Here is a 20,339-nt window from a genome sequence, read left to right on the forward strand (position 1 = left end):
CGGCTTTAGATTTTGATTTCGATTAGATCTAACCAAAACTTGTTATAGATCTTTATGTTTCGATACAAATAGATCTTCCGTTTCGATTTACATAAAATGGTATATATAAGGAATGGATGTTGAATGAATATGAACTAGGTTTACTTATCAAGACTCTAAGGTCCTAAAAGCTTCATTTCTTGTATTTGATTCATATCCATGAATTAAAAAAAAATGGTGTACTTTTTAAGGATTCGACACAGATGTGACATTACTTTTGAGTGTTCGAGCAACGTAGGGAAGAATTGTGATTGAAATGGATGAAAAACTTACTATTTCTCTTTGCACCTCAGATGGAGAGTTACAATTCTAATGGAGCTATGAATGGTGATGGAAGCTCCAATGCTCCGATTTCTGATAATCGAGAGGGGGTGACAAATGTGATCAATCCAAATGTTCCAGTTAAGTTTTCTCACTTTACTAAGATTCTAATCCTCTTCTTTAATTAATTGGTTGTGATTACATTTTCACTAACCTAAACTTATTTGGGGAAAAAGTACTACTACCACCAACTTGAAGTTGTTTGTTAACGTTAATCGGTGACTGAAGCCAATTTTTCAGTATTAGAACTCACCAAACGATCACTTAAGATTGCAACAACATTTGTTGATGGTGACAAACCTTGTCGAGGAGTTACTAACTTGGCACTACTAGGCACAAAAGCAGGAGTTGTTGGGCTCAATTTCTTTTGCATTGGAGAAGTGTCTTGTTCTATCCATCTCAGAGTACTTGTCGAACCTTTTTTTTCCTTAGAAATAACTAATTCATTTGTGGAGTTAATTTGAGATGAATTGATTTGATCCACAAAATTATTCGTTAAGAGCATCAAAAGTGTTAAAACACATGACATCCTGTGGAACAATTTCTCGAGCACCTGAATTCATAGTTTGACTATCTACAACTTGTTGCACTGTGTTACTAATAAGCGAACCAATTCCAATACTTGGAGATTTTTTCTTCGTCACCACAGCCCAAATTTAGATTCATGTACCAGTTCCACTCCCACACCTGTACTCTTGGCATTCATCAAGGCAATTGAATTAGTTCCGACATGACGAGAGGGAGTTGCTCAGATGGTAAGCATCCCTCACTTTCAACCAAGGGAGCAAAAGGGTGGGAGCTCCTAGGGAGGGTAAAAAGAATGTTTCGGTAGCTCCAACTTTATTCCCTGATGAATGAATATCATCAACACTCTTAGAATCAATCTGCAAAAAAACAGTTTTTCCACCTTTGTTATTAATGCTTATTTCTCCGGTATTTTTAACGCCAAGTCTCGCACCAGTAAAACTTTTGTTTTCAACAGTGTTGCTATTTAATTGCTGCGCTCTAGGACTAAAGTATTTCTTAGTGGTTAAACTTTGATCCCCTGAAGCCGATTCGTGCGCAACTGCTTTGCCTAAGAGTTGCCCAAAATTTTCTTTATTTTGGCACTCCAAATCTCGTGCCACAACGAGACCACTTTTATCAACTACAAGGATTTATTTTCAGCCCTCATTTCATCTAATATTTCTCGAGCATCACCTTGATATTTTTCAATCTCAGAGCTTACTTGTGATGCTTCTTCTTGGGTTCTTGCTGCATTATTTCCCAATAATAGTCGACATTGACTTTCGTTGTGGCATTGGTGCTTAACAAAAGTTGCAATAAAACGGCAAATTATCATACACAAACTTCTGAAATTGATCCACACTTTTTCCTGTTTTCTGGTCGACATATTGAATTCTCATTCGATGTGGCAAATTTGCTAGCTAATCAAGTTCTACTTTAACTCTAGCCTTGCTAGGTCTCGACTTATCTTGAGTGGCTTTATCAATCGCTATTGGCTTACCAGCAGCTGAAGCAATTGACAGTAAGGCTTGTTTTGCAAAAAGCTCTGGCAGCAAGTTAGGAATGCACTTTTATTTATTTAATTATGTTTTTCAACGCATATCCTCACGTGCGATTTTAGTTCTTTTTTTAATGAATCAAGCATGTGCAATTTTTTTGAATAATGGGTGCTAGTGAGACTCAGGCATTAGACCTTTGCTTCCTTTTTTACAACGTTGAAATGTGTGACCATCAATAAAAATCGTATGGTGTTCAACTTTTCAGGAAAATGAAGGTGGTGAAGTGCGAGATAGTGAAGTTGATAGGAGGAATTTTATTTATCAAGAAGTTGTTGAACGGGTATTGCTTTGCGATAACAGATAAATTAATTATGTTTGATTCAACATACTTGAATTTTTCTTTAATGGATGATATCTTTTAGGCCATATCGGAATTAGAAGAGCATGCTCGTGCTGGATTTAGAGCAATACCTCCTCTGTTAAACATTAATTTGCATGTATATGAGGCGGCCAATTCAACTTGTTCTGAGCCGAAGGAGAAATGTTCCGTCTGTTTGGTAAGGGGCACCTAAGTTTCGTAGCTCATTCCAGTTTTTTTGTACACCCTAAAGTTCGATTGACCAACTTTTTTTTTCTTTTTTTTTTGGATTATGTGTGTTGTAGGAGGAGTTTTGTGACAAAGAAGAACTTGCTCGGATCGACTGTGGACATATGTACCACATGGACTGTCTAAAAAAATGGAACTTGGTTGTGAACACTTGCCCCATCTGCAGAAGGAGAGTGGCGGTTATTTGCCATTTTACATTGAAAATACGTGCATACCTTGATCGCTTGGCTGCAGCTAATCAGCTTAGTTCGGGCTCAGTGAACTGATTTCGTTGGCATATTTCTGCATCAAGTTGTTTTGGCAAACCTCAAGAAAGTTTAGTGAAACTTGAAAATTAGGAACCAGAAAAACAACTGTGTTTTCGTTTTTCTGGTTGATAAGTTTAATGCATTTTTCTTGCTTTTTTTTTCCGAAGCTAAACATAATTAAGTACTTATGTTGCATGTTTTGAATGACCGGTATCTGGCATATTTGGTTTTTTATTGATATTTCTTGCAGATTTTGTCGCTACTTCATTTAGTTCTTGATATAGTTACTTGTCATAATGTCGAGTTTGCTATGTGCACGGGATTGTTTCCCTATCTTTCTAATATGAATAAGCATTATTGTTTATGTATTAACAACATAATACATACACACATGGAAGCAAAATTTTCCGCAACTCTTTTTAGATACCTCTTTATATGGCATTGCTTCATTTTGGATTTAATATAATTGCTTGATTTATTATCTTAATTTTCCAATCTGTGTGCTTTCTATATGAATACATGTTAATGTCTATGTTTGTAACTACATGATTATAAGCGTGTAGTATCTAATAGGCGATGTATTCTCTCATCCCAAAATATTTCAAATGATAATGTCCAAAAAACCACTTCAGTACTATGAACTAGTAAATAATAATGTCCAAAAACCGCGATAATGGTAACATGAGTCTGAAGATGCTGCTTTTTTCTGTATGTTACAGATTACAAGTGGTTGAGGATGAACAAACTTGATTGCGCTTTGAGCTGCAAACTAAATAATTCCAAAATATATTGTTCTTGTGATGGATTAGTTCTTCTTGTAGTTAATTCTAATTTACTCGAATAGACACATTTTGCTATTTGAACCCCGAAACAAGAGAATCAATAGTACTTCCCCATCCAGATTTTCCACAGTTACATTGTGTATGCGGATTTGGATATAGCTAGTGATGACTATAAGATCCTAGCAATTAGTCATAATATTTCAATTGAAATTCTCGTGCTAAAAAGTGATTCCTGGAGAAGAATATATTGACATTCACTATATGTTAGAGGTTTTAGGGATTATATATATGGTAAGGATTTTTTGCATTTGTACATGGAGCATTTCAGGATATTATACTATCGTTTTATTTAATATTTCAAATGAGGTCTATGGAGAGATATTGTTGTTCGAGCATATGTTTGATATTGATATATACGCCTGCCTACTGCTTCATGCATGGCCGTGGTGTTTCAGACTTTCAGTATTGGAAGGAATGCTTTGCTTTTTATTGTATATCTAATAATATGTCGGCTTAAGTCGTGGATAATGAAAGACTATGGTGATTGGTGTCGAGGATTAATCTTGGACTGGATTGATTAAAATACAAGATACCAATCTTTTTTTTATTCCACCAAACCGAAATATATGTTTGCAGATGGTGAAGTGCTACTAATCAGCAAACATGTTGGATGCGTTAATTCTGCATCGATGACATCTAGAGAACCATCTGGATTATGTCCCGGAAGTTATACTGTTAAGGAAGGAATTGCTTATACAGAGAGCTTGATCTCGCCTAAATTAATTACTTAGTATTTGCCATATATGGGGAAGGTGCAGGGGGTCTGGTATTTGCAGCTCATGTAAATTATATTGGTGCCTACAGCAACAAGAGGGGATCTGGTACTTGCAGACTTCTTTGTCATATTTTTTGTGATAAAATATCATTTTTTACATTGAAAAAGAATATTACTTTTTTGAAATACTCACAATCATGAACAAAAAGTCCCCTTAATTTTTAATTTTTTTTTTTGGATAGGGTGTTCTAATAACACTTGCGATTAATGATTTCTCTTTTGATTAAAGAAGAAGAGAGAAGATGCTCGAAGCATGGAGATGGAGTACGATGATTCCAATACAAGAACAAGGGCGACCTTCAAAATTGCAACAACAAATATATGTCAGTTGTTAAGCTACAGTATGAGAGTGATGGATTTGAGATTGAAGAGGATCATAACTATTTCGAGAACTAGTTCGGATTTATGCCAAGACACTTCACAACTGAAGTCATTCATCTCGCAAGAAAACTAGTGGAGCAGTATAGGGAAAGGAAGACGAACTTATGCATGGTGTTCATCGATCTAAAAAATACGACAAAGTTCTAAGGGAGGTTCTTGGAGGCTAGAGGGTATAGGTGATGTAGACTAGCTAGTACATTAAGGACATGTACTATGGAATCAAGACTAGTTAGAATGGTGGAAGGAGACTCAGAGCACTTTTCTATGTCGATGAGGTTGCACTAGGGATTAACCTTTAGCCCGTTTTATTTGCATTGGTGATGGATATATTATTGTGGTAAATTCAAGGTGATGTGTCATAGACCACAAAGGAGTTAATGTTGATTGGAGGTTTGAAGATAAATCTTGGCGTTTACAGGATTTAGGTTGAGAAGGAACCAAAACTAAATACTAAGAATGCAAGTTCTCTTAGGTAACACATGAAGCTGACGTGGAGGTAGGGCTTGATATATAAGTCATCCAAAAAAGAGGTAGTTTCAAATATGTTTGGTCTACTATCCAAGAAATGGAGAAATAGATGATGATATTATTTCATTGTATTGATGCAGGGTGGATAAAATGAAGGTTTGCATTCGGAGTTTTGTACGATAAGAAAGTATCATCTAAACTCAAAGGCGGATTGATAGCAATGGTCCTACTAGTAGGTAGGAGTGTATTGTCTTGTTACCCATACTAGTAATCGTAGTGCTACACTTTTAGTCTCTTTCTTCGATTTTTGTTGATATTTGTCTTTGTTCTAGTACTTTTCTGCTACTTCCATTATATTTTTTTCTAGTATGTTTTTATCTTGAGTCGTTGGTCTGTCTAAAATGGTTGTTTTACCTCACTCCCGGGGTAGAGGTAAAATTTATCCACACTAATTTTCTCATACCATACTTTTTATAATACACTAGGTAAGTTCTTGTTGTTGTTTAGATTAAAATAAATTTATTACAACCAAATTTTAAGAAAAAAAAAAGTTTCCTCTTAAGACAAAAAATGCTTCGTGAGTGAATGGTCAAAACCAAACCTAAAGTATCCCTCGTTTTTTAGTTTCATACCTAAATTATTAGTATACAAGTTCTCTACATAAACACCTCAACCATCAATTCTTCATTTTTCTTACCTGAACAATGTCTCCTCTGTTAAACATTAATTTGCATATATGTGAGGCGACCAATTCAACTTGTTCTGAGACGTAGAAGGACAATTGCTCCATCTGTTTGGTAAGGGCCACCTAAGTTTTGTAGCTCATTCCAGTTTTTTTGTACGCCCTGAAGTTCGATTGACCAACTTTTTTTTTTCTTTTTTTGGATTATGTGTGTCGTAGGAGGAGTTTTGTGACAAAGAAGAACTTGCTCGGATCGACTGTGGACATATGTACCACAAGGATTGTCTCAAAAACTGGAACTTGATTGTGAACACTTGCCCCATCTGCAGAAGGAGAGTGGCGGTTATTAGCCATTTTACATTGAAAATCCGTGCATACCTTGATCGCTTGGCTACAGCTAATCAGCTTAGTTCGGGCTCAGTGAACTGATTTTGTTGGCATATTTCTACATCAAGTTGTTTTGGCAAACCTCAAGAAAGTTTAGTGAAACTTGAAAATTAGGAACCAGAAAAACAACTGTGTTTTCGTTTTTCTGGTTAATAGGTTTGATGCATTTTTCTTACTTTTTTCGAAGCTAAACATAGTTAAGTACTCATGTTGCATGTTTTGAATGACTGATATCCGACATATTTGGTTTTTATTGATATTTCTTGCAGATTTTGAATACCTCCTTAATGGTCGCTACTTCATTTAATTTAGTTCTTGATATAGTTATGGTAAGGATTATTTTGCATTTGTTCACGGAGCATTGCAGGATATTATACTATTCGTTTCATTTGATATTTCAAATGAGGTGTAAAGAGATATTGTTGTTCGAGCAAATGTTTCATGTTGATATATTATACTCCGCCTGCTGCTTCATTTTGCTTTTATTGCATATCTAATAATATGCAGGTTTAAGTTGTGGATAATGAAAGATTATGGTGTCGGAGAATCTTGGACTTAGATTGACTACAATACAAGATACAAATCTTTTTTTATTGGATGTGTTAGTTCTGCATTGATGACATCTAGAGAACCGTTTAAGGAAGGAATTGCTTATACAGAAAGCTTGATCTCGCCTAAATTATTACTTTACGAGTGATCATGACAAGTAGAAATTTGCATATGGGGAAGGTGCAGGCTGGGGGTCTGGTATTTGCAGCTGTAAATTATATTGGTGCTCAAAGCAACAAGAGGATGTAAATTGAAGCCATCAACTTGTAGACTTCTTTGCCATATTTGTCTGTGATAAAAAATATCATTTTTTACATTGAAAACAAAATTACTTTACTCACAATCATGACTAAAAGTCCCCTTAATTTTATTATTTTTTGGATAGAGTGTTCTAATACACTTATACAATAAATCATTTCTATTTTGAAAAAAAAAAAAAGAAGAGAGAAGATGCTCGAAGCATGGAGATGGAGTACGATGATTCCAGTACAAGAACAAGGGCGACCTTCAGAAGTGCAACGACAACTGTAGGTCAAGTTGTTAAGCTACACTACGAGAGTTTGTGATAGGGTGATGGATTTGAGGTTGAAGACAATCATAACTATTGAGAGAAATAGTTGGGATTTATGCCTAGACGCTTCACAACTGAGTCATTCATCTTGTAAGAAAACTGGTGGAGCAGTATAGGGAAAGGAAGACAAACTTATGTGTGGTGTTCGTCGATCTAAAAAAGGCTTACGATAAAGTTCTAAGGAAGGTTCTATGGAGGTTGCACTAGGAATTAACCCTTAGCCCGTTTTATTTGCCTTGGTGATGGATATATTGTTGTGGTAAATTCAAGGTGATGTGTCATGGTGTATATATTTGCGGATGATGTAGTTTTGATTAACAAGACCACAACGGAGTTAATGCTAATTAATTGGAGGTTTGAAGATAAATATACAATTTAGGTTGAGTAGAATTCCTAAATTAAATACTAAGAATGCAATTTCTCTGAGGTAACACGTGAAGCTGACGTGGAGGTAGGACTTGATACATAAGTCATTCAAAAAAGTTAGTCTCAAGTATGTTGGGTCTACTAACCAAGAAATGGAGAAGTCGATGAGGATATCACTCATTGTATTGGTGCAGGTGGATAAAATGGAAGTTTGCATTCGGAGTTTTGTATGATAAGAAAGTATCACTTAAACTCAAAGGCAAATTTTATTCCGTGATGGTTAGACTAACTAAGTTGTATGTGGTGGAGCGTGTCTAGTAAAAAACTCCCTATTCACAAGATGAAGGTGGAAGAGATAAGAATGATTTAATGTATATGTGAGTTTACTAAAATAGATAAGATATGTGAGGCAAGATGAAAATGACTACCAAGATGCTGGAAGTAAGGTTGAGATGGTTCGGACATATGGCGAGGAGATGCTTACATATCTTGTGAGAGGTTGACTATGGATGAATTCAAAAGAGGCAAAGGTAGATCAACGAAGTATTGGAGAGACATGACACAATTGTAGTATATTGAGGATATGACCTTAAATAGTAAGGTGTGAAAGACACGAAATACGATAGAAGACTAATTGTTAAGCAAGGGTCGCGTCCTACAGGTACGTAGGAGTATATTGTCTTGTTACCTTACTAGTAATAGTAGTGTTATTCTTTTAGTCTCTTATTCTTCGATTTTTATTGATATTTGTCTTTGTTCTAGTACTTTTCCTGCTACTTTCATTATATTTTTTTCTAATATACTTTTATCTTTGAGTCGATGGTCCGTCTAAAATGGTTGTTTCGCCTCATCCCCGAGGTAGAGGTAAAATTTATCCACAATTTATTCTTCTCATACCATATTTTATTAAAATACACTAGGTATGTTCTTGTTGTTTGGATTAAAAAAAATTTATACAACCAAAATTTGAGAAAACAAAAAGTTTCCTCTGAAGACAAAAAATGCACCGTGAGTGATCAAAACCAAACCTAATGTATCTCTCATTTTTTAGTTTCGAATTATCGTTATACAGGTATTCTATATAAACTATCACCGATTATTTATCAAACACATCTCAACCATCAATCTTCCTTTTTCTTATCTGAACAATAATAATATTTCAAGTAGAAAAAGAGAACAATTAATAATTAGTTAGTGATGGTTCAGATAGAAAGCTCACAAAAATATGCATTACTATATTCTTTTTAACCCTTAGCTCTTATTAGTACTCGGTACTCTTTCTATCCAGCAAAAGTTGTTCATTATCGACTTGGTGTGCACCTTTAAAAAAAATAAATAACAGATATAATTTTATTACATTATCTTTTGAATATATTAAATTTAATATTTTGGTAAATGTATAAAAATAAAATAAATACAAAGTAAATTGAACAATTATTTTAATATAATAATTTGTCTTTAAATCATTGTTACTAAAACAAATTAAATTTAATTAATTCTCCTAAAGAAAAAGCACATAGCAAAATCCCACGTGTCGATCACTCATTGGATTAATCCATGTTACCCACCTAAGTCAAAGACACGTGGAAGACACTGATAGGCTAATCTAACGTGTAATGACACAAGAATCCTTACAACCTTTGAACCCTTTTGTCACTTCCAACACAACAAATAAAACTTCAATTGTCCAACAAAAAACACAAATCTATAAATCTTTGTTGAAAATTATACATACATATATAAATATATTGTATGTATCTATAGGTGAATTTGCAAAGTTGAATGATGGAGCCATTGATGAAGATATGGAGCTTTGATCTTGTGGCATGGAGGGGTTTCTTGTTTTCAGCATTGATACTTAACTTTATATTCGCTTGCCAACTCTTTTTCCTTCAACCCCTTGTATCTGCTTTAGGTAAAGATCAAATTTTTATGATTATTTTTGTTTGATTTTGATTTGGGGTTTTCGATTTTTATGTTAGCTGTAAATTTGGGTTACTCAGATTTGTGTGATTTTTAATAGTGACAGTTGATTTGGGGATTTTTAACAGATTTGAGCTTCGTGGTAAGGGAATTTGTTAACATTGTAGAGGTTTCTGATTTTGAGCAAAATCTTGAATGCATATTGCTGTTGTATATGAGTTGGTGAATCCATTTGTGTCTAATTTCTACTTGGGAAGTGTAAAGATCATAACTTTAATTGTTGAAAGAAATTAGTAGTGAAGAAGAACCTTTTCGCGATGAATAGGTGTATTGCTAGGCAATATGAGACTGAGGAAGTAGTTTTTGCTGTTCTTTTTGAGGTGGGGTGTCAATTGGGTTTTGGTTAGTTGTTGTTAACCTCTAAGATTTGTATCCTTTATGTTCTTTTTAATGTTGATAATGAGGACGTGAGAAACCAATTTAGGCGACCCGCGACCGTTTCAATTTGTTTGTCTAGCATAGAGTTTGTATTAAATTATAGATATGTACCAAAATACTCTTTAATATTGTAGTCTTAAACGTGTAATGTGGAAAGTTAGGTCCTGCTGTAGTGAGTGAGAACTATATCTGGAGAACTGATGAAACAGGGTTATTCTCTTTAAATTTGTTGTTGAACGTGTCTTGAGTGAGCAGTTGTTTGCAATGAGGAATGATCTGTGGAATCATGCTCCTGTTAATATCTATAGCTTGATTCAAATTATCACATCTGGAGCTTGACCTAGAAACTTCTGAGAGCCGTAATACTGTTCTTGGATGAGAATAATTGTTTCTTATTATTCAAGTCGAGCTCCCGCTAGCATCAAGTAATGTAAAGTGCATCTTGACGAAGAACACTGTTAATTGTTTCATAGAAAGGGAGTTCATTGCTGATTTATGATGTGTCTAAGCTCCCCTCTCCAATTGTTGCAGTTATGATGAAGGTTTAATCTTCATTTAAGTGTTGAAACGTGAGGGTTTTCTTTATCTATCTAGTTAGGAAACACAAATGGAGCATGCTTTATAGTGTTCTTTTATCTTGTAATTGAAGTGGCACTTATTGTTCTCCTTATACTTTTGCTACTGTTGATGTGTAGACACCAAACCTGGTGATGCTGCTGCATTGTTTGAGAGAGTTACACAAAATGTAAAAGTTAAGAAATACAGTGAGGCACTTAATGATCTAAATTCAGCCATAGAGGCAGACCCAGCACTTTCAGAGGCGTATTGGCACCGTGCATCTCTCCTTCGTCAGTTGTGCAGGTTGAAATCAAATTTCCTTATGTTTTCCTTGTACCAGCTCCAGTGTCATGTATGTCTTGATTCTTAGTGAAGGTCTCCCCGATATAAGCTCCTGTACCTCTTCTTTTTATTGGCATCTTGCTTGAGTAACCTACTATCTCAAATACTATTTGCTTCTTTTCTTCTTTTTTTTTGATAAGTCGAAGCAAGCTTTCGTGCACCTTGACTAATTCCATGGGATACCTGTTACCTCCCAGTAGGTACCAGGTAACTCTATCATCAAGGCTAGGACAGATGGAAAGAATCACTTAGTGTTTTTTTGTCTCTGCCGGGATTTGGAGGGACAACTACGCCACACCCTTGGGTGTTGTGGGTTATTTACTTTTGCACGGTGCATAAATGCATCTGTGATCCACAAGTCTTGTTTCTAATTAGTTAGTATTCAAGCATGTCGGGCCTTGTCTCTACAGGTAAACTCTGATGTGAAAAATATATAATTTATCTTAAATATTTTTTGGACTAATGTAGATATGAGGAATCGGAAAAAAGCTACAAAAAGTTTCTGGAGATGAAACCAAGAGACTCAGCTGCAGAGAAGGAGCTTTCTCAGATGCACCAAGCTAAGAGTGCTCTTGATTCAGCTACCAACCTGTTGGACACAGGTGACATTAAAAAAGCGTTGGAGTATATTGATAAAGTCGTACTAGTTTTCTCTCCAGCATGCTCCAAGGTATTCAATTTTGTACAATTGATGTAACTTCATGTGTAACCATTAAGTGTTACACCAATGATGATGTCTTTTACATGTGAATTTCTAGGCCAAACTCCTTAAGGTGAAGCTATTGCTAGCAGATAAAGATTATTCAGGTGTCATATCCGAGGCAGGATTTATACTTAAAGAGGATGAGGATAATCTGGAGGCTTTACTTCTACGAGGCCGTGCCTACTACTATCTGGCTGATCATGATGTATCCTTAAGGCAGGCCTTATGAACTCTATCAATTTGGTCCACTATTTCCTGCCTCCCACTACACCAATCCATGAAAAAGGTAGCATAAAGGTGTAAAGAGAGCCTAAAGAAGCCTTTTTGTGCTCTTTGCAGGCACTACCAGAAAGGTCTTCGTTCAGACCCAGAGCACGGGGAATTGAAGAAAGCCTATTTTGGCTTGAAAAACTTACTTAAAAAAACTAAAAGCGTAAGCCTTACTTGCTATTTTTCCCTACAGCTTGTTTGGAGGATCGTTACATATCATTTCATAATATATATTATTGTACTCTGTTGTTTTGATGCATACAACGTTTAGATTAAAAAAAAGGGGTAAGGACGCGACCACACCAAATTCGGCTGTTGCATATAATGGAAATTAGATTTATCGATACGATACAATAATATTCAAGTAACATCAGACATACAGTGTATTTAAACTATTTCCGCATCTTCTTGATGCCCATTAATGAACAACTTCACAAGAAAAAATGTTGTATTTAAACTAAAATACAATACAATTGGTAGCAACCATCTAAACAAGCTTTAAGTACAATCCTTTATCCTGTTGCTATATCTCCAAGATATGTTACAATGTGAGCTTCTCAAACCCCAAACTTATGTGCAGGCAGACGATAACGTAAGTAAGGGTAAATTTCGTCTTGCTGTGGAGGAGTACAAAGCAGCCCTGGCGTTGGACCCCAACCATTCTGCACATAATGTAAATCTTCATCTTGGTTTGTGCAAAGTCTTGGTAAAGCTTGGAAGGGGGAAGGATGCTATATCAAGCTGTTCAGAAGCCCTTGAACTTGATGGAGAGCTTATCGATGCTCTAGTGCAGGTTCAATCTCCATCTGCTTTCTACTTTTTTCGACCTTCAATTAGTCAATGACATTAGGATGACTGAATTCTATTAGACCAATTGTCTGCTTAGAAATATCTAGTTTACACCATAAAGAATCTTGAATCATTTAGTTGGACATTTTTTTTACAGAGAGGTGAAGCCAAGCTTCTAACAGAAGATTGGGAGGGAGCTGTTGCAGATTTGAAAGAAGCAGCTGAAAAATCTCCTCAGGTCTGTTGGCAACTTTTTTCTTTGGTTTTGTTGTTTATTTTTTTCGCTGTTTAAACCTTTCTTCTTCATGTAGTAATATTGCATCTAAGATGCGAGAAGACATTGGCATGACAACTCAATCATGCCATCACATTGTGCATATATGATATGATGTCCTTTTTTTTGGAGAGGGTGGGGTGGGTTTGAATTTTGCATGTAGAAGGATTAGATTTTGCAAATTTCGTGATAGCCATGACTAGTGGCGGAGCCAGGGATTTTTTACGAAGAATCTATATACCAAAAAGTCGACATATGAAAAGGAAAAGGAAAAAAAAATCAGGATTCAGTCTCTCCCAAGTCGAAGTGAGGTCCTTCCTTTTGACTTAAACCAAGTTTGCGGGGTTTTTGTTCAAGCAATTTGTTGTTGCTTGTCTTTTTTTTTGCATAGAAATCCATCTATAGTGTGTGCTCGTGCTTGATCCTTTTTGTCAATGTTATTGTTTAAACTTTGATCTGGATATCAAATAATCTGAAGTCCACTTCTATAGGATAGGAATATTCGTGAAGTGCTGATGAGGGCTGAGAGATCATTAAAATTGAGTAAACGGAAGGATTGGTATAAGATATTGGGAGTGTCAAAGACATCATCTGTATCAGAGATAAAAAAGGCATACAAAAAGCTTGCTCTGCAATGGCATCCTGACAAGAACGTTGACAACAGAGAAGAAGCTGAAGAAAAGTTTCGTGAAATAGCAGCTGCATATGAGGTTTGTTTTGTTTTTCTTTTCGATCATTTTTCGTTTGAGCTGTTGAGTTCTTTTTTGGTTTTGCAATCGTCTCAAGTATTTGGCCGCTACAGCAAAATGTTGTAATAGAAAACATACAGCATAACATAAAAGCTCCGTAGCACATAAAACATAGTTGTTATAGTGAAATATTGTATTAGAGGATATGACTGTTAAAGAAAATTCGGACTGTTTTTGTCTGAATGTTACGTATCTCTAAACAGGTTCTCGGGGATGAGGAAAAACGTACACGATATGACCAAGGGGAAGACATTGAAGACATGGGTTCAGGGATGGGTGGTGGAGGATTCAACCCATTCGGTGGAGGATTTGGCGGAGGAGGGCAGCAGTACACATTCCACTTTGAAGGAGGATTTCCAGGTGGAGGCGGGGGAGGGGGATTTGGCGGATTTCATTTTTGACCTCCATGGCGTTCGTTTATACTCCTCTCATGGTTGCTGCATAGCATAAAGTACAGTAGGCTCTTCTTATACTCTGATCCCCAAGAAGTTTTTGCTTTGCAGATACCATTTTTTTCTCTCTTTTTTAGCTTTAGCTTTAAGGAGAATCATTTGGATCAATTAAACAGATCCATTTTGTAACTTTCTAGCTGATGTAGTTACATTCTCAAATAGTGTTATTCTGAAACCAAGTGAAATGATTCTAAGTATCCTGTTATAATTTTAGGATAATGTACTATTATGTGTCAAACTTACAGGTAATTTTTTTGATAATTTTTAGAACTTATAGATTGAAGTCATGTTTCATGTTTTTCCAGAAGTATCAAGTCATGTTTCATGTTCTTCAAACAAAGAAAAAGAGGAGGTGACATGTTTTCAAAAATTATGGTAAAATATATTTTAAAACTTCAATAAACTTCTAAGCTGTCACATTTTAAGTAAAGATATCTATTTATTGGACAAGTAAAAGTGCTGTAAACTTTGTTGCAATTAAAAAGAAGATATCTATTTATTGGACAAGTAAAAGTGCTGGAAACTTTATAGCAGTATAAAATGTACATAACAAGGAATACTGTCTAAAAAATAAGTATATATTTGCATACTTATGGACATGTTGAACAACAATAAATTAGTAAAAAGATTGAATCTTTAGTACCTCTACTTTATCAGTGACAAAGGTCAATGCCCTTTGTTGAAGCTTTTTCATCCATGGAGTCCAAACCAAAAAAGCTTCACCTTTTTCTGCTCATCTTGTTACTCACCAGTCTTTTTACCTCATCATCATCAGCAGCAGCAGTAACTCTGCAATCTTCTTTTCCCAAAGAAGCCTTGCCAACAAAATCTGGGTACTTAACAGTTAACTCAACAACTGGTTCAGCCATTTTTTACACTTACTATGAAGCCCAGAAACCAAGATTGGATCTTTCTGAAACCCCAATTATCATTTGGCTTCAAGGTGGTCCTGGATGTTCTTCCATGCTTGGGAACTTTTATGAACTTGGCCCTTTTCGTGTTTCGTCTTCTCTGAGGCAAAATGTCGAACAGCTTACGCTCAAACCTAATCCTGGTTCATGGAATCGTTTATTTGGGGTACTTTTTCTTGATAATCCTATTGGAACTGGATTTAGTATTGCTTCAAATCCAGAAGAGATACCAAGAAACCAACATGATGTTGCTAAACATCTTTTTATTGCTACAAGGAAGTTTGTTGCATTAGATAAGTTGTTCGAAAATCGACCAATTTACGTTACTGGTGAAAGTTATGCTGGAAAATATGTGCCTGGATTTGGGTACTATACACTGAAAAAGAATGAAGGTTTGCCTAAATCGCGACGGTTGAATTTAGCTGGGGTTGCTATTGGAAATGGACTGACGGATCCGGAAGCTCAAGTGGGGACTCATGCTGTAAATGCTTACTATTCTGGATTGATCAATGAGAAGCAAAAGATACAATTGGAGAAACTTCAAATGGAAGCAATTAGACTTACGAAAAATGGCAATTGGAGCGAGGCAACGAGTGCTAGATCAAGGGTGTTGAATACGTTGAGTAATATGACAGGGCTTGCGACTTTATATGATTTTAGAAAGCTAAAGCCTTATGAAGATGAATTGGTGGCTAAATTTCTTAGCAATGTAGAGATTAAGAGGGCTTTAAATGCAAGAGAATCGATAGTTTACGATATATGCAGTGATTTAGTAGGCAAAGTGTTGCACGAGGACGTGATGAAAAGTGTGAAGTACATGGTGGAGTTCTTGGTTAAGAATACTAAGGTGTTGTTATACCAGGGGCAGTGTGATTTGAGAGATGGAGTGGTGTCAACTGAGGCATGGATGAAGAAGATGAAGTGGGAGGGAATTGGAAAGTTTTTGGAGGCGGAGCGGAATGTTTGGAGAGTGAATGACGAGCTCGCTGGATATGTGCAGAAGTGGGAGAATTTGACTCATGTTGTGGTAATGAACGCAGGGCATCTTGTGCCTACCGACCAGGCAGTGAATTCTCAGGCGATGATCGAAGGTTGGGTATTGGAAAAGGGATTGTTCGCCACAAGGCTCAAGCAAAAGACAACCAATATGGGTAAATCACTTTGAGTTCTCTCTTGCATGTGCTACTATTGTGTTAGTTGTACTATGACTTCCTAGAAATCTGAGTTCTATGTTTGTTGTATCGTTACACTTTGAAATGTCTTAAATACAAATAAAAGGTAAAACTTTCTAAGAAATGTTTGGAGTGCATTTCGCTGTCAATAATTTCTCTTGCTCCATATGCTGGTTCATCCTCGATATCTTCTTGTTTTCCGGGAATGAAAAACTAAAATGCTGCATCCTAACAATTCAGGTGCACTACAGTTACAGGTACTTGTTTGATAGAATAGACATGATTTTAAGAAAATGGTAAATCGTGGAGGTCTGTGATATTCAATATGCCCTTGCTGAAGCTTTTTGATAAATGTGACCCAAGAGTCAGCATAGAAAAGAATCACAAATCCTGATTCACCAAGTTAGCATGTTGATATGCAAAAAAATGCAATGGTACTTTTCGTAGACTTTTTGAATATCTAAATTTTTTTATTTAAAATATTAAATTAATATAATCTAATTCAACTTTGAAAATTAGTCAAATTGACTTTCGAAAAGCGCAACATTACAACTAAAAATAGATAGAGGGAGTACATCTTTGTGGATTTCTTTGCCAAATAAGAAAATGTGTCATTCTTTCTGGGATTGACTAAAAAGGAAAGGGTGTCATATAAATTGGATTGGGAGATGATTAATCTTAGTTCAACAACTTTTTAATTAATCAAATCATCTACTTATATATTTCAAAGGGGAATCTTAGAGCAACCATAAAGTTGTCAATGTGTAACCTATAGGTCACATGTTCGAGTCATGTAACCAACTGTTGATGCTTGTATCAGGGTAGGTTGCCTTCCTCGGACCTGCGCGAAATATAAGATGCTTCGTGCATGTCTCTACCCTTGTACTTATATATGTCATTATATGCATTTATCAGCTGTATCTCAGGACTGTATTCACACACAGATGCATAGACCCGACTCCTAGAATCTATGTGATGAAAAATCTGACCTCTAGATTTGCACCGGAGTCGAAGCTGTTGGGCTTTGTGGAGGCTTGTGAGCCGGCCCGACCCATTACTGAAACCCTAGGTTAACCATTTGGCTTTCCTATAAATATGATCCTTGTATTTGTAATTCCAGAGTAGCACAAGTGAAATAAAATCCTCCTGTTACAGTCGTGGAGTAGGGAAACCGAACCACGTTAAATTCTTGTGTGTCCCGTTTGTGTTCCGTTTCTCTTTTCTCTAGATTATTTGTGTGTGTTGTGTGTTTAATTCCCAACAATTGGTATCAGAGCGAGGTTTCAACAACATTGTAACACAAACTGTGAGAAATTGTCACCTAGGGTTCTTGTGTGAAGAACTGTGTGCAGGGAGGAGTAGCCGCCGTTACCGTGTGGGTAACCTCAAGCAGCAGCCGGCTAGGAGAACCGCGCAGGGTGCGAACAGCCGTCGTCCGTGTGCTGTCCGTCGCGCCGTTCCGTTGGCCGCCGCGTCGAGGAGCCTCAGATCCAGCCGCGAGCGTCCAGATCGTGAGCATCGTCCAAATCGCCGCCCGCTGTCTGTAGACGCCGTTAAGGGAATTGCCGAAGTCCTTTGAGATGGCAGAAGATGGGAAGTTCCGAATTGAGAAGTTCGATGGTACAGATTTCAGTTGGTGGAAGATGCAGATTGAAGATTTGCTGGTTCAGAAAGATTTGGACGTAGTGTTGGGTGACAAGCAAGGAAAATTGTCTGATGCAGAGTGGGCAGTTTTGGATCGGAAAGCTATGTCAGTTATCCGACTCTCGTTGACCAAGAATGTTGCGTTCAACATTCTTAAGGAGAAGACAGCGAAAGGCATCTTGGAAGCCTTGTCTAACATGTACGAGAAGCCATCTGCAGCAAACAAAATTTTTCTGATTAGAGAGTTGGTGAACACAAAGATGAAGGAAGGCAGTTCAGTTACCGAGCACATCAACTCATTGAATTCGATCTTAGCCAGACTTTTGTCAGTTGGCATTAAGTTCGATGATGAAGTTCAAGCTTTACTACTGTTATCATCATTGCCTGACAGTTGGTCCGGAACGGTTACAGCAGTTGCCAGTTCAGTGGGACCTAATGGATTCACCTTTGAGAAGATTCGTGATCTCGTTCTTGGCGAGGATGTCAGAAGAAGGAGTTCTGGAGAATCATCAGGTGATATGCTAAACGTCGTCAGAGGCAGAGGAAATAACAGAGGTAGTGGGAGCAGGAACCGAAGAAGGAGTCAGTCAAAGGCTCGGGATGGCTCAGGTGTAACATGTTGGAACTGCAAGGAGGTGGGGCATTTCAGGAATCAATGCCAGAAAGACAAACAAGTCAACATTGCAGAAGACAGCGTCAACGAGGATTTGTTTATCTGTTGCGCGGAGAGCAATGTGGATTCCTGGGTCATGGATTCTGGTGCTTCTTTTCACGCTACCCACAGCAGTGAAGCATTGCAGAATCTGGTTATTGGAGACTTTGGAAAGGTAAGGCTTGCAGACGATAGAGCTCTTGATGTTACGGGCATGGGTGACATGGTGCTGAAGACGCCAGTCGGTTTCTGGACCTTGAAGGATGTCAGAGTTGTTCCAAGCTTGACGAAAAGTTTGATTTCTGTTAGGCAGTTGGATGAACAGGGACATCATGTGAAGTTCGGAAATGGGCAGTGGAAGGTCGTGAGGGGCAATCTTGTCATGGCTCGTGGAACAAAAAGAGGATCGTTGTATATTGTCGGATTACCGTCTGAGGGAGTGACCGTCCCAGTTCAGAAGAAAAACAAAGTCCGGTTCACAGAATCTCGTGGGCAGAAGAAGGTTGTCTTTGCAAGAAAGAAACCCAGAGCCACAGGTCAGATTCAGGATGAACGAGCAAGGAAAGGTTCAGGAAGACCAGTCAGAGGCGTTTGTGGCAGTGGGAGCACCGGCCGTGCTTCAGCCAAGGCTCCTAGAAGACAGTGGGTCAAGAGAACCAGTATTCCAGCTGTTGATACGTCTCCAGAAAATTTCTTGCTGAGTATGGAGAGTGTTTGTTCTCAGGGAGTTCTAGGATCCGGCAGTTCGTGTCTCAAGTGGGAGCCGGTAGGGACCGAGGACGAGTCAAGGGCAGTTTCAGCCGTGACTGATGTGTTGAAGCTTCGGGGAGCTTCAACGGGCCTTTCAGTTGACTGATGAGAAGGCCGCTGTAGCAGGAGAGAGTTGAAAAAGATTACTAGACATACAAGTGTTCTAAGTGGATGACAGTTGAAATTCTTCAAGCCTCCAAGTGGGAGATTGTTGGGCTTTGTGGAGGCTTGTGAGCCGGCCCGACCCATTACTGAAACCCTAGGTTAACCATTTGGCTTTCCTATAAATATGATCCTTGTATTTGTAATTCAACAGTAGCACAAGTGAAATAAAATCCTCCTGTTACAGTCGTGGAGTAGGGAAACCGAACCACGTTAAATTCTTGTGTGTCCCGTTTGTGTTCTGTTTCTCTTTTCTCTAGATTATTTGTGTGTGTTGTGTGTTTAATTCCCAACAGAAGCAACATAGATATGCGTAAAACACTGATGATGTCTGAGAGATCTTTCAAGTTGAGCCAACAGAAGGGTTGGTACAAGATCTTGGAAGTGTCAAAGACAATATCTGTGGAGAGAGAAGTTCATGTTCTTCTGATATTGTTTCAACTTACTTTCTCATTTCTGTACTAGCTTGTTTGAGATAAAGGTGTATTTCTGTGGTTTTGTTTGTTTTATCCCTGTCTAAACCTTGCTTATGGGAGAAGATGGTGCCATGACAACTCGATCACATTATGCATATATGATATTGCTGCAAGGGATGCACAGCACAAAGATGTTGCAGATTTGAAAGTAACTCCTTGTGCGGTTGCTGCAAGGGATGCACAGCACAATTTAAAGTAGGCGCTCATACTCATTTCCAAGAAGGTTTGTTTGGGGACACGATTCTTTTCTTTGTTTTGTAGTTCTATGTGTCGAGTATCAGTAGATCTGAAGTATAACTGTTGGGATCGATAAACAGGTCCATTTGTAACTGT

The 20,339-nt window shown here is 37.3% G+C and overlaps 3 protein-coding genes across 3 annotated transcripts; all 3 read left to right on the forward strand.

Annotated features, from left to right (window-relative positions):
• The first annotated feature begins 299 nt into the window (after nt 1–299).
• Nucleotides 300–2,738, forward strand: LOC107030977 (probable E3 ubiquitin-protein ligase HIP1). Its single transcript, XM_015232183.2, has 4 exons — nt 300–440; nt 2,131–2,205; nt 2,288–2,422; nt 2,529–2,738. The coding sequence occupies exons 1-4, from the start codon at nt 300–302 to the stop codon at nt 2,736–2,738; spliced, it is 561 nt and encodes a 186-aa protein (XP_015087669.2).
• Nucleotides 2,739–9,406: 6,668 nt separating this feature from the next.
• LOC107029133 (dnaJ protein P58IPK homolog) lies at nt 9,407–14,468 on the forward strand. The gene is made up of 9 exons (XM_015230460.2): nt 9,407–9,656; nt 10,798–10,963; nt 11,471–11,672; nt 11,761–11,921; nt 12,045–12,138; nt 12,556–12,768; nt 12,922–13,002; nt 13,530–13,748; nt 13,991–14,468. The coding sequence occupies exons 1-9, from the start codon at nt 9,524–9,526 to the stop codon at nt 14,186–14,188; spliced, it is 1,467 nt and encodes a 488-aa protein (XP_015085946.1). The 5' UTR covers nt 9,407–9,523; the 3' UTR covers nt 14,189–14,468.
• A 249-nt stretch (nt 14,469–14,717) lies between these two features.
• Nucleotides 14,718–16,471, forward strand: LOC107029717 (serine carboxypeptidase-like 50). The gene has a single exon (XM_015231160.2). It carries the CDS (start codon nt 14,909–14,911, stop codon nt 16,313–16,315), a length of 1,407 nt encoding a protein of 468 aa, XP_015086646.1. The 5' UTR covers nt 14,718–14,908; the 3' UTR covers nt 16,316–16,471.
• Nucleotides 16,472–20,339: the final 3,868 nt, after the last annotated feature.

The sequence above is a fragment of the Solanum pennellii genome, chromosome 9, assembly GCF_001406875.1.
Source record: "Solanum pennellii chromosome 9, SPENNV200".
Lineage (NCBI taxonomy): Eukaryota > Viridiplantae > Streptophyta > Magnoliopsida > Solanales > Solanaceae > Solanum > Solanum pennellii.

Excerpts from the sequence above, each read along its gene's own strand:
- LOC107030977 (XM_015232183.2), top strand. The coding sequence starts at position 300 with ATGAAAAACTTACTATTTCTCTTTGCACCTCAGATGGAGAGTTACAAT. Across the intron at positions 441-2,130 it reads TGATCAATCCAAATGTTCCA|GAAAATGAAGGTGGTGAAGT; the intron begins GTTAAGTTTTCT and ends TCAACTTTTCAG. Across the intron at positions 2,423-2,528 it reads AGAAATGTTCCGTCTGTTTG|GAGGAGTTTTGTGACAAAGA; the intron begins GTAAGGGGCACC and ends TGTGTGTTGTAG.
- LOC107029133 (XM_015230460.2), top strand. The coding sequence starts at position 9,524 with ATGATGGAGCCATTGATGAAGATATGGAGCTTTGATCTTGTGGCATGG. Across the intron at positions 11,673-11,760 it reads TCTCTCCAGCATGCTCCAAG|GCCAAACTCCTTAAGGTGAA; the intron begins GTATTCAATTTT and ends GTGAATTTCTAG. Across the intron at positions 12,139-12,555 it reads TACTTAAAAAAACTAAAAGC|GCAGACGATAACGTAAGTAA; the intron begins GTAAGCCTTACT and ends ACTTATGTGCAG.
- LOC107029717 (XM_015231160.2), top strand. The coding sequence starts at position 14,909 with ATGCCCTTTGTTGAAGCTTTTTCATCCATGGAGTCCAAACCAAAAAAG.